Genomic DNA, 13458 nt, shown 5'->3' on the forward strand with positions numbered 1-13458 from the left:
GTCCTGTTTCAGAGGTAGAGACCAAGGTGGACAGGATGACATGTCCACTAGATCTGCATACCAAGTCCTGCGTGGCCATGCAGGCGCTATTAGAATCACTGATGCTCTCTCCTGTTTGATTCTGGCAATCAATCGAGGAAGCATCGGGAAGGGTGGAAACACATAAGCCATCCCGAAGGTCCAAGGTGCTGTCAAAGCATCTATCAGAACCGCTCCCGGATCCCTGGATCTGGACCCGTAACGAGGAAGCTTGGCATTCTGTCGAGACGCCATGAGATCTATCTCTGGTTTGCCCCAACATCGAAGTATTTGGGCAAAGACCTCCGGATGAAGTTCCCACTCCCCCGGATGAAAAGTCTGACGACTTAGGAAATCCGCCTCCCAGTTCTCCACTCCCGGGATGTGGATTGCTGACAGGTGGCAAGAGTGAGACTCTGCCCAGCGAATTATCTTTGATACTTCCATCATTGCTAGGGAGCTTCTTGTCCCTCCCTGATGGTTGATGTAAGCTACAGTCGTGATGTTGTCCGACTGAAACCTGATGAACCCCCGAGTTGTTAACTGGGGCCAAGCCAGAAGGGCATTGAGAACTGCTCTCAATTCCAGAATGTTTATTGGCAGGAGACTCTCCTCCTGATTCCATTGTCCCTGAGCCTTCAGAGAATTCCAGACAGCGCCCCAACCTAGTAGGCTGGCGTCTGTTGTTACAATTGTCCAGTCTGGCCTGCTGAATGGCATCCCCCTGGACAGATGTGGTCGAGAAAGCCACCATAGAAGAGAATTTCTGGTCTCTTGATCCAGATTCAGAGTAGGGGACAAGTCTGAGTAATCCCCATTCCACTGACTTAGCATGCACAATTGCAGCAGTCTGAGATGTAGGCGTGCAAAGGGTACTATGTCCATTGCCGCTACCATTAAGCCGATCACCTCCATGCATTGAGCTACTGACGGGTGTTGAATGGAATGAAGGACACGGCATGCATTTTGAAGCTTTGTTAACCTGTCTTCTGTCAGGTAAATCTTCATTTCTACAGAATCTATAAGAGTCCCCAAGAAGGGAACTCTTGTGAGTGGAAAGAGAGAACTCTTCTTTTCGTTCACCTTCCATCCATGCGACCTTAGAAATGCCAGTACTAACTCTGTATGAGACTTGGCAGTTTGAAAGCTTGAAGCTTGTATCAGAATGTCGTCTAGGTACGGAGCTACCGAAATTCCTCGCGGTCTTAGTACCGCCAGAAGAGCACCCAGAACCTTTGTGAACATTCTTGGAGCCGTAGCCAATCCGAATGGAAGAGCTACAAACTGGTAATGCCTGTCTAGGAAGGCAAACCTTAGATACCGGTAATGATCTTTGTGAATCGGTATGTGAAGGTAAGCATCCTTTAAATCCACTGTGGTCATGTACTGACCCTTTTGGATCATGGGTAAGATTGTCCGAATAGTTTCCATTTTGAACGATGGAACTCTTAGGAATTTGTTTAGGATCTTTAAATCCAAGATTGGCCTGAAAGTTCCCTCTTTTTTGGGAACCACAAACAGATTTGAGTAAAACCCTTGTCCTTGTTCCGACCGCGGAACCGGATGGATCACTCCCATTAGTAAAAGATCTTGTACACAGCGTAGAAACGCCTCTTTCTTTATTTGGTTTGTTGACAACCTTGACAGATGAAATCTCCCTTTTGGGGGAGAGGATTTGAAGTCCAGAAGGTATCCCTGAGATATGATCTCTAACGCCCAGGGATCCTGGACATCTCTTGCCCAAGCCTGGGCGAAGAGAGAAAGTCTGCCCCCCACTAGATCCATTCCCGGATCGGGGGCCCTCAATTCATGCTGTCTTAGGGGTAGCAGCAGGTTTCCTGGCCTGCTTGCCCTTGTTCCAGGATTGGTTAGATCTCCAGCCTTGTCTGTAGCGAGCAACAGCTCCTTCCTGTTTTGGTGCAGAGGAAGTTGATGCTGCTCCTGCTTTGAAATTACGAAAGGAACGAAAATTAGACTGTCTAGCCTTAGGTTTGGCTCTGTCTTGAGGCAGGGCATGGCCCTTACCTCCTGTAATGTCAGCGATAATTTCTTTCAACCCGGGCCCGAATAAGGTCTGCCCTTTGAAAGGTATGTTAAGTAATTCAGATTTAGAAGTAACGTCAGCTGACCAGGATTTTAGCCACAGTGCTCTGCGTGCCTGAATGGCGAATCCGGAATTCTTAGCCGTAAGTTTAGTTAAATGTACTACGGCATCCGAAATAAATGAATTAGCTAGCTTAAGTGTCTTAAGCTTGTTTGAAATCTCATCTATAGTTATTGAGTCAAGAGTCTCTTCCAGGCACTCGGACCAAAAAGTGGCCGCGGCCGTGACAGACGCAATACATGCAAGGGGTTGCAATATAAAACCTTGTTGAACAAACATTTTCTTAAGGTAACCCTCTAATTTTTTATCCATTGGATCTGAAAAGGCACAGCTATCCTCCACCGGGATAGTGGTACGCTTAGCCAGAGTAGAAACCGCTCCCTCCACCTTAGGGACCGTCTGCCATAAGTCCCGTGTGGTGGCGTCTATTGGAAACATTTTTCTAAACACAGGAGGGGGGGAAAAGGGTACACCGGGCCTATCCCACTCCTTAGTAATTATCTCTGTAAGCCTCTTAGGTATAGGAAATACGTTAGTACTCGCCGGTACCGCATAGTATCTATCCAGCCTACATAATTTCTCTGGGATTGCAACGGTGTTACAATCATTTAGAGCTGCTAATACCTCCCCTAACAGTACACGGAGGTTTTCGAGTTTAAACTTAAAATTAGAAATGTCTGAATCCATTCTATTGGGATCAGAACCGTCACCTGCTGATTGAAGCTCTCCGTCCTCATGTTCAGCATACTGTGACGCAGTATCAGACATGGCCCTATTATCAACAGCGCACTCTGTTCTCACCCCAGAGTGATCACGCTTACCTCTTAGTTCTGGTAATTTAGCCAAAACTTCAGTCATAACATTAGCCATATCCTGTAATGTGATTTGTAATGGCCGCCCTGATGTACTCGGCGCTACAATATCACGCACCTCCCGAGCGGGAGATGCAGGTACTGACACGTGAGGCGAGTTAGTCGGCATAACTCTCCCCTCGTTGTTTGGTGAAATATGTTCAATTTGTACAGATTGACTTTTATTTAAAGTAGCATCAATGCAATTAGTACATAAATTTCTATTGGGCTCCACTTTGGCTTTAGCACATATAGCACAGAGATATTCCTCTGAATCAGACATGTTTAACACAGTAGCAAATAAACTAGCAACTTGGAAATACTTTTCAAAGTAATTTACAAATAATATGAAAACGTACTGTGCCTTTTAAGAAGCACAGAAAAAAGTTATGACAGTTGAAAAATAATAAACTGAGAAACTATAACATTAAATCTTTTCCGGTAAAAATACAATTTTAGCAAAGGATTGCCCCCATTAGCAATGGATAACTAACCCTGATAGCAGAAAAAAAGTACAGAAATAAACGTTTTTTATCACAGTCAGCTACAATCTCACAGCTCTGCTGTGAGTGATTACCTCCCTCAAAATAAGTTTTGAAGACCCCTGAGTTCTGTAGAGACGAACCGGATCATGCAGGGAAGACAAGAGACTTCTGACTGAATTATTTGATGCGTAGCAAAAGCGCCAAAATAGGCCCCTCCCCCTCACACACAACAGTGAGGGAGATCAGTAAACTGTCTTAAATTAAATAAAACGACTGCCAAGTGGAAAAAAACAGTGCCCAAAACATTTTTTCACCCAGTACCTCAGAAAATTAAACGATTTAACATGTCAGCAAAAACGTTTAACATCAAATAAATTAAATGCCATTAGAAAGCCTGTTGCTAGTCACTGCAAATTAGGCTAAAGTCTTATGCATACAGTATTATCCCAGTGAAGTGCCATTCCCCAGAATACTGAAGTGTAAAATATACATACATGACAGCCTGATACCAGTTGCTACTACTGCATTTAAGGCTGAGCTTACATTATATCGGTATGGCAGAATTTTCTCAGTCAATTCCATTGTCAGAAAATAATATGCTGCTACATACCTCTTTGCAGATTAACCTGCCCGCTGTCCCTTGATCTGAAGTTTACCTCACTCCTCAGATGGCCGAGAACAGCAATATGATCTTAACTACGCCGGCTAAAATCATACAAAAAACTCAGGTAGATTCTTCTTCAAATTCTACCAGAGAAGGAACAACACACTCCGGTGCTGTTATAAAATAACAAACTTTTGATTGAAGGTATAAAACTAAGTATAATCACCACAGTCCTCTCACACATCCTATCTATTAGTTGGGTGCAAGAGAATGACTGGGTGTGACGTAGAGGGGAGGAGCTATATAGCAGCTCTGCTGGGTGAATCCTCTTGCACTTCCTGTTGGGGAGGAGTTAATATCCCAGAAGTAATGATGACCCGTGGACTGACCACACTTAACAGGAGAAATAATAATAAATATATATATATATATATATATATATATAGAGTATATATATATATATATATAGAGAGAGAGAGAGTATATATATATATATATATATATATATATATAAAATATATAATATAATATAAAATAATTCATTTTACAGCTGTCAGGTTAACAATGATAACTTAAACGTCAACTGAGAATTAAGAAATACAATGTGGAAATTCATACCGTAATCATGTGCCTTCAATAAATCGGGATTATTTTTTGCACTGGAAATACTTGTACTTTTAAATTTCTTCAGCTTTTGTTTCCAACCTTTTTTAATAACATCTTGTGCAGCTGATAAGCAATAAAAAAAAATGTTTATGTTTAATTTATTCAATAACAATTTACTAATAAGCTACAATATTATGAGATTGGTCACATACTGTAAGGACTTCCACTTAGGGCTCAATTTATCAAGACCTTCTCTTCCCTTTGACTGCAGGTTCACACAAGCGAACCTGCAGTCTGGATTTATTTATCAAGCAGCTTCCTTGCCCTGTTATCCACCTCTTAAGTGGTGAATTTCAAGTCTCTTCCGACTGGGGAGATTGACAACTCCTGCCTGTGCATGATTGGCTGTGTGCAGGCAGGGAGCTTGGTTGCACACGTGCGTTTGTGTGCATTGGTAAATGCGGGCAGGCAGACAGGGGTGAATATGTACTCCCCGGTTCACCCATGGATAATAAATTGAGCCATAAAAATGAAGTGGCCTTTGCAGAGAGATTAACATTTTTAATTGATATGCTTTGTGATTAAGCAAATATACACATTCATTTGCTCTAAACCAATGTAAAATATTTTCTGAACATTCATTTAAAAAAAAAAAAAAAAAAAAAAGTTAATCCTTCCCTTTATCAAATTTAACATTTTAATATGTATTTATCAACCTGCGAAAGTTGATTAAGATGGACTTTAATGTAAGTCTATAAGTATCAATAATCAAATGTAGTATTCAAATATTGACATTTCATATTCAATTTTCAACATTCATACTGTCAGCATCTCTCTAGTCCAGTGATGTGAACCTTGACCGACTGGACTACAGAGGGCCTAAAAGCATCAAGGGAAATGCAGTTCTGAAACATATGGGGCGCCAAGGTTCGCCATCAATACTCTAATCATTCTAAAAAAGGAGGGAATAGCTGAGCTATGTTATATGTTTGGCTTTTGAGCTTTAATTACTGATTTTATCAAGTCAAAATGTAATAAACCTATAAGGTGTACATATATATTTACAAAAAAATCTAAAAGTGATTTATGATGCAAAATAATTTAAAGTGATGGTAAACTTTATCTAATCAAATGCCATATATGTAATATTTGCCATTAAAAAAGTATATGTGTACTTTTCTTTTTTTAATCCATCTGTGAAAGGGTTAAATTAGTTAATAAAGTATTTTTTCTATTGCAGTGTTATGCCGGCCCACTTGGATGAATGCTTTTTTTTTTAATGACAATTCTAGTGAACAACCAATCAACATGTGTGTCATATTACATCCTTTAAGTCCAGCCCCTTTAAAGCCCTTAGAAAGCCTATGTAGAGAGTGGAATTGACTGCTCTATACATCACAGTCCTGCCAAAAGTGGAAATGAAGGGGAGCGGAGAAACAGACAATAGCAATTAGGATTATAAATCTTTTATTGTAAAATATATATATATATACACTTCAAAATAATAATTATGTGGTTTTACTTGCAAACTAAGATATTTTTAATTGCACCATCATATTCTGAAATTTACCATCACTTTAAGGATCACATTTGTGTAATAATGTATGTGTTTTCTACAAGTAAAAATGTTAATGTAAAAATAATACCAACATGAATCATTTGTTAAAAGGGACACTAAACCCATTTTTTTTTCTTTCATGATTCAGATAGAGCATGCAGTTTTAAGCAACTTTCTAATTTACTCCTATTATCACATTTTCTTCATTCTCTTGCTATCTTTATTTGAAAAAGCAGGAATCTAAGCTAAGGAGCCAGACCATTTTTGGTTCAGCACCCTGGATAGGGCTTGCTGATTGGTGGCTACATTTAGCCACCAATCAACAAGCACTACCCAGATGCTGAACCAAAAATGGGCCGGCTGGTATGCTTTTTCAAATAAAGATACAAAAAGAATGAAGAACATTTGATAATAGGAGTAAATTAGAAAATTGCTTAACATTGCATGCTCTATCTGAATCATTAAAAAAAAATTTAGGTTTAGTATCCCTTTAAAAAAATCAATAGCCGTTTTCCTTCTTACTTACTTGATGTTTCTTTATCCACACCAGTATCTTCTGCCACTTTTAAAAATATCTAGAAAAGCAAATAGAAATAGTTAGAAGTGACACGCTAGAATATTGAATTCAGTAAATGAGTAAATATTCTTACCTCTTCCAGTGTAGTATCTGACAGCCCATAGCTGGAAATATCCAGTTTGGAAAGTTGAGAGTCCAAAGCTTCAAAAAGTTTTGCAAATGAACCATCTTCAGCCCCTTTGTATGGCAAGATATACGTGATTTCTTGACCAATACTTTGTAAAAATTGAGCTTGGGCAACATGTTCCTGAATTAGGCTAGTTATTGGCTTTAATGCTGAATAAAAGAATAAAAAAAAAGTCAACAAATGCAGAAAATGACATAAAATGCCTTTATTCTTAGTAAAGTAAAAATATTTTACAAGTATAATTATTTCTCTCATACATGCATTTTTAGTAGAATTGTCCCTGTGAGCAGATTGACTTAAAGGGACATTAAAGGGACACTGAAGCCAATTTTTTTCTTTTGTGATTCAGATACAGCATGCAATTGTAAGCAACTTTCTAATTTACTCATATTAGCACATGTTCTTCATTCTCTTGGTATCTTTATTTGAAAAGCAAGAATGTAAGTTTAGATGCCAGCCCATTTTTGATGAACAACCTGGGTTGTTCATGCTGAATGGTGGATAAATTCATCCACCAATAAACAAGTGCTGTCCAGGGTTCTGTACTTTCTTTTTCAAATAAAGATAGCAAGAGTATGAAAAAAATTCATAATAGGAGTAAATTAGAAAGTTGCTTAAAATTGCATGCTCTATCTGAATCACGAAAGAAAAAAATTGGGTTCAGTATCCCTTTTAAATACTTTGAGATGGTCATATAAAATGATAAATCATATAAATAAATAAAAACCTCTGCAATATACATGATTTATTTTGTCCCCTTTTCCTGTAATTCAATTCTGAAATTGTGAGCATTTCAGTTCCTGTTAGAAAAGGAAGTGCAGAACACTGTTTTATTCCGCACAGCTATTGGCTGCTCCCTCTAGTGACTTATTTATAACTGTCCTTAATTGGCCACAGCAAAGAAGGTAACCTAAGTTGCAACATGACAGCTCCCATTGTTTTATAGGCAATAAAACTTTACACTTATTCTGTCAATTTTTAAAAAACTAACAAAACTTTAAAAAATACATCTACATGGTATTCTCAGACTAATCTTTTCTTTCAATACATCATTCTATCTAACATTTATTTAGTGCTTAATGTCCCTTAAAAACTACATGTAATTTTGCAATGTTTTTCTTTATCTTTTTTATTATTGGAGATCCCAACGTTTCATGTTTATTATTGATCAGTAGATGTTTATCTAATAATGCTAAAAATGTTATTCGAACCTTGCATAGTGTTCTCTTTGTTTTCCGATTCATCTCCATTCTTTTTGTCCTCATTGTTGTTGTGCAGAAGGAGATTTCTCTGATCCTGAAAACACAAAAGTACAATGTGTAATGACCATGGTTGCATCTGTTATGCTGCTGTTTGTCTGTATATTAAACTTCAGCTAAATTCAATTACACAGCATTCTCTTTGCTGCCTCATATGAATGGCAGGGCAAAGATGAATGTGCAGAATTGCTGCAACAGATTGATTCAAACATGTAGGCAGGTTGATTAAAGTGTCCAAAGGCAATTTGAGAAATAGTATTCATCTGTTACATCTAGTTGCCTTTTCAATTAAGTGTACTTGTTCTGAAATAAAAGCTACCCAGTAGGAAAGAAGAAAATGCTTCACATATACTAATGCAATGAAAAAAAAATAGGCAAAATGTTTGCATATATTATGCATTTTATTGCTTGACTATAATTGTGCTGCAAGGAAACTAATCTGATATAGAACATCAGCACTAATGAAATCCTCTCTCTTCTCTTTCTCTCAAAATGATAGAAACTTTAGTTTACAAGAAAATGACTGAATATAGTTTTCATGAGCCTGTTAATATTTTATGGCCAATTATGTCTGCTAAAAATACAGTGTTATTCATGAGTGGACATTAGTGATGGGTCAACAATGATACAGCCTTTTTTTGTTTGCTAACGCTCACTCTAACACAATGGTTTCTAACCTTTTGTACAGAATCACTAATTATCTGCGTTATATTTGCTCCGTGACTCATTCTTCAATTGTAGCTAATAATAGAAGGGGACAAAAACACAGAAATTAGCTCATTCATAGCCTTTGCTGACATGAAAATAATATTTAATTATGGTGACCATATTGCCGCTTTAAAAAGGGACACATATGAAAAATACATATGTCAGGGCTTTTTTCAAGGCTGCTTAAAGACATGTTCTGTAAAAGAACCCTGACATATGTATTTTTCATATGTGTCTCTTTTTAAAGCGGCAATATGGTCACCCTATATAATTAACCCCTTTACTAATTGGGACTCTTAGAGAAAACTTGCCCAAAACACCAGAGAATTTTTAGCATTTTTGCTATCACTCCATTTAAATAGAAATAATGCCTTGTTTTTTTTTATTTACCTGTCAAAACTATATATATATATATATATTTTTTTATTATTTTTTTTTTACGTAGACAGCGCAAGGTATTTTGGTATATTTCATGCCACCATTTCACTGCCAAATGCGATCAAATTAAAAAAAAAAGTAATTTTTTTTCACAAACTTTGGGTTTCTCACTGAAATTATTTAGATACTGCTTGTGCAATCATGGCACAAATGGTTGTAAATGCTTCTCTGTGATCCCCTCTGTTGAGAAATAGCAGACATATATGACTTTGCCATTGCTTGTTGGCAATTAGAAGGCCGCTAATTGCAGCTGCGCACCACACTTTTATTATTCCCGACAGTGAAGGGGTTAATTAGGTACCTTAAAAGGTTAATTTTAGCTTTAGTGTAGAGATTACCCTCCCACCTGACACTTCACAACCCTTGATCCTTACCTGATCCCTCCCAACCAGCACTCTTCCCTCCCACAACCCCCATGGTCACCCCCATCTTAGGTACAGGCAGACAGTCTGCCAGTATGAAAATATAAGGCTTTTTTTTATATAAAATATGTTTTATTTAATTTTGATGTTTTCTGTAGTGTAGGATCCTTCCTTACCCCCCAACCTCCCCGATTCCCCTAAATAGCTCTCTAAATCGCCCCCTATAACTATTAGCTGTCTGTTTTTTTCTTATTTATTTTATTGTTTTCTGTAGCGTAGTGAGAAGAGAAAGAAGCACATTTGATAATAGAAGTAAATTGGAAAGCAATTTGAAATGATTTGCTCTTTCTGAATCATAAGAATTATTTTTGTTTCATGTCCCTTTAATTACTATTTACTGAAGCTTAATTAGACCTAGGTTAAAATTATATGAAACCCCAAAAAAATCTATTTTGTGATTCAGATAGAGCATGTAATTTTAAGCAACTTTCTAATTTACTCCTATTATCAAATTTTCTTCATTTTCTTGGTGTCTTTATTTGAAAAACAGGAATGTAAATCTTAGGAGCCAGCCCGTTTTTGGTGACTAAATGTAGCCACCAATCAGCAAGGTGCTGAATAAAAAATTGACCAGCTCGTAAGCTTACATTTCTTCTTTTCAATTTAAAGACACCAAGAGTACAAAGAAAAATTGATAATAGGAGTAAATAAGAAAGTTGCTTAAAATTGCATGCTCTATCTGAATCATGAAAGAAAAAAAATTGGGTTTCACATGCCTTTAAATTTATTAGTGGGTATTTGTGATTTGTGAAGGGGATTGTGTAAAGGGGAGTTTGTCAATGTGGAATTATCGGGGGGGGGGGGGGGGTTATATTTATGGTAGGGAGGGCCAGGCTAGTGCAGTTAGTGTTTACTTGTGGTGGGGGAAGAATCAAGCCTCTCAAAAATGCTTTATTTGAATGAACTAGTTATTTTTCTAGTGAAAAAAAAATGTTTTTATAAACTCCTAAAATGCTATAATAATCTTAGATGTTACACCATTTTGAATAATTAACAAAAACAATATATTTAACCAATTAAAATTGATATGCAACCTGTTACCTTAAAGGGACATGATGCCCAAATGTTGAAGCACTTGAAAGTGATGCAGCATCGCTGTAAAAAGCTAACTAGAAAATATCACCTGAACATCTCTATGTAAAAAAGGAAGATATTTACCTCAAAATGTAATAAGTATTCTCACCCCATTGAAAAGATTTTACCTCAAAATTTCTTTAGCTTACAAGAGTAAATTCTCTGGTGACAGTTATACTTCAGCTACTGTCCAGTTACAAGTTGAAAAAAACAATAGCCAATCAGCATAAGCAGTGCTGAGGTCATGCTATGTTTTGCTATGATCTCATGATATTTCACTGAAATCTCGTGAGATTTCATAGTAAACTTCCTTAAACTGAATAGGGAAATAACGACTGTGCCTGCACATGACAGATGCACGCTCCCTTGCAAGTCCTGGGACTAGTAATCCTGATTGGCTGCTGAAAATTATTTTTTTACATAGAGATGTTCAGGTGATATTTTCATGTCAGATTTTAACAGTAATGCTGCATCACTTTCAAGTGATTTAGAATATGAGTATTTTGTCCTTTTATTATGCAGACTTTTTTCCTCTGAACACATTACCTGCATTATGTTTGTTTCCAATCCATTTTGTTTGACAAGCGTGAGAAAATATCCACTTCCAAAACATTTCTTCAAAAACATAGAAGAGCCGCAACAGCAAAGTTTTCCATGGGAAATAATAGCTATTCTGTCTCCTAAAATGTCTGCTTCATCCATATGATGGGTCGAGAGAATAATTGTGCGGCCTATGAAATTAATAAAAGAGCAAATCTGATGTGGGTATTGCAAACATCTATCTGAAAACATTTTAAAAGCATATCAAACCTAGACATGGTACATGAATCACACTAGAACTGTATTAGTGGGTGTTTTACATTGCACATGCACGCACATGCGCACACACACACATATTTTACATACATAACTGCTTGTAGACTTAGTAGAGGAACTGTTAATAAAATAAACAAATGTCCTGAGAAAAAATTAATAAAATAAACAAATACAGTTACAGGTAGCCCTCATTTTATGCCAGGGTTTTGTTCCTGAAGGAATAGTTAAAAAATGTATGGGAAATGAATCAGTTATATAATGTAAGTTAAGGAGAAGTAAATGAGTTAGGCTCAAGACCCCTCTCAATATTGACATTAGTAATTCAATATTATTTAAAAACAATCGGCCAAATTACGAGTCTTGCGTTATGAGGGGTGCAGTGCTAACTTGCACGTTATTGTCACCACTCACTTACCTACAGCGCTGGTATTAAAGGTTTTTATAAACCCGGCGTTAAAAGACAAGAAGTGAGCGTAGAGCAAAATTGTGCTCCATACCGCACTCCAATACCAACGCTGCTTAAGTCAGCAGTGAGCTGGTTGTACGTGCTTGTGCACAATTTCCCCATAGACATCAATGGGAAGCCGGCTGAAAAAAAAGCCTAACACCTGCAATAAAGCAGCGTAAAGCTCAGTAACGCAGCCCCATTGATTCCTAATTTTATGTTTACACCTAACACCCTAACATTAACCCTGAGTCTAAACACCCCTAATCTTATACTTATTAACCCCTAATCTGCCGCCCCGACATTGCCGACACCTACATTATAATTATTAACCCCTAATCTGCCGCTCTGGACATCGCCGCCACTATAATAAACATATTAATCCCTAAATCGCCGCACTCCCGCCTTGCAAACACTGGTTAAATATTATTAACCTCTAATCTGCTGTCCCTAACATCGCCGCCACCTACCTACATGTATTAACCCCTAATCTGCCACCCCCCCAACGTCGCTCCTAAACATAAGTCTAACCCTAACACCCCCAAATTTAAATATAATTAAAATAATTCTAAATAAAATCTACTATTAATAACTAAATAATTCCTATTTAAAACTAAATACTTACCTGTAAAATAACCCATAAGCAAGCTACAATATAACTAATAGTTACATTTTATCTAGCTAAGGGTTTATTTTTATTTCACAGGCAAGTTTGTATTTATTTTAACTAGGTAGAATAGTTACTAAATAGTTATTAACTATTTAGTTACTACCTAGCTAAAATAAATACAAATTTACCTGTAAAATAAAACCTAACCTAAGTTACACTAACACCTAACCTTACACTACAATGAAATAACCTAAATTAAATACAATTATCTAAAATACAAAAAAACAAACACTAAATTACACAAAATAAAAAACAAATTACAAGAGATTTAAACTAATTACACCTAATCTAATAGCCCAATCAAAATAAAAAAGCCCCCCCCAAAATAAAAAAAATACTAGCCTAAACTACCAATAACCCTTAAAAGGGCCTTGTGTGGGGCATTGCCCCAAAGAAATCAGCTCTTTTACCTGTACAAAAAAATACCACCACCAACACAACTAACCCCCAAATAAAACCCTAACTAAAAAAAACCAAGCTCCCCATTGCCCTGAAAAGGGCATTTGGATGGGCATTGCTCTTAAAAGGGCATTTAGCTCTATTGCAGCCCAAAGCCCTAACCTAAAAATAAAACCCACCCAATAAACCCTTAAAAAACCTAACACTAACCCCTGAAGATCCACTTACAGTTTTGAAGAGCCGACATCCATCCTCAACGAAGCCGGGAGAAGTCCTCATCGAAGCCGGGAGAAATGG

At 37.2% G+C, this 13458-nt stretch overlaps 1 protein-coding gene across 1 annotated transcript in view; it reads right to left on the minus strand.

Moving 5' to 3' along the window:
* The window catches only part of LOC128649747 (phospholipid-transporting ATPase ABCA1-like), a 2013556-nt gene that overhangs the window by 1002517 nt on the left and 997581 nt on the right, over positions 1-13458 (minus strand). Inside the window, exons 23-27 of the mRNA XM_053703184.1 lie at positions 11378-11562; positions 8142-8226; positions 6877-7079; positions 6753-6801; positions 4681-4791 (exon numbers count right to left, since the gene is read on the minus strand). Coding sequence (XP_053559159.1) covers positions 4681-4791; positions 6753-6801; positions 6877-7079; positions 8142-8226; positions 11378-11562 — 633 coding nt within the window. The remainder of the gene's footprint in view (positions 1-4680; positions 4792-6752; positions 6802-6876; positions 7080-8141; positions 8227-11377; positions 11563-13458) is intronic.

Source organism: Bombina bombina, chromosome 2 (assembly GCF_027579735.1).
Source record: "Bombina bombina isolate aBomBom1 chromosome 2, aBomBom1.pri, whole genome shotgun sequence".
In the NCBI taxonomy this organism is placed as follows: Eukaryota; Metazoa; Chordata; class Amphibia; order Anura; family Bombinatoridae; genus Bombina; species Bombina bombina.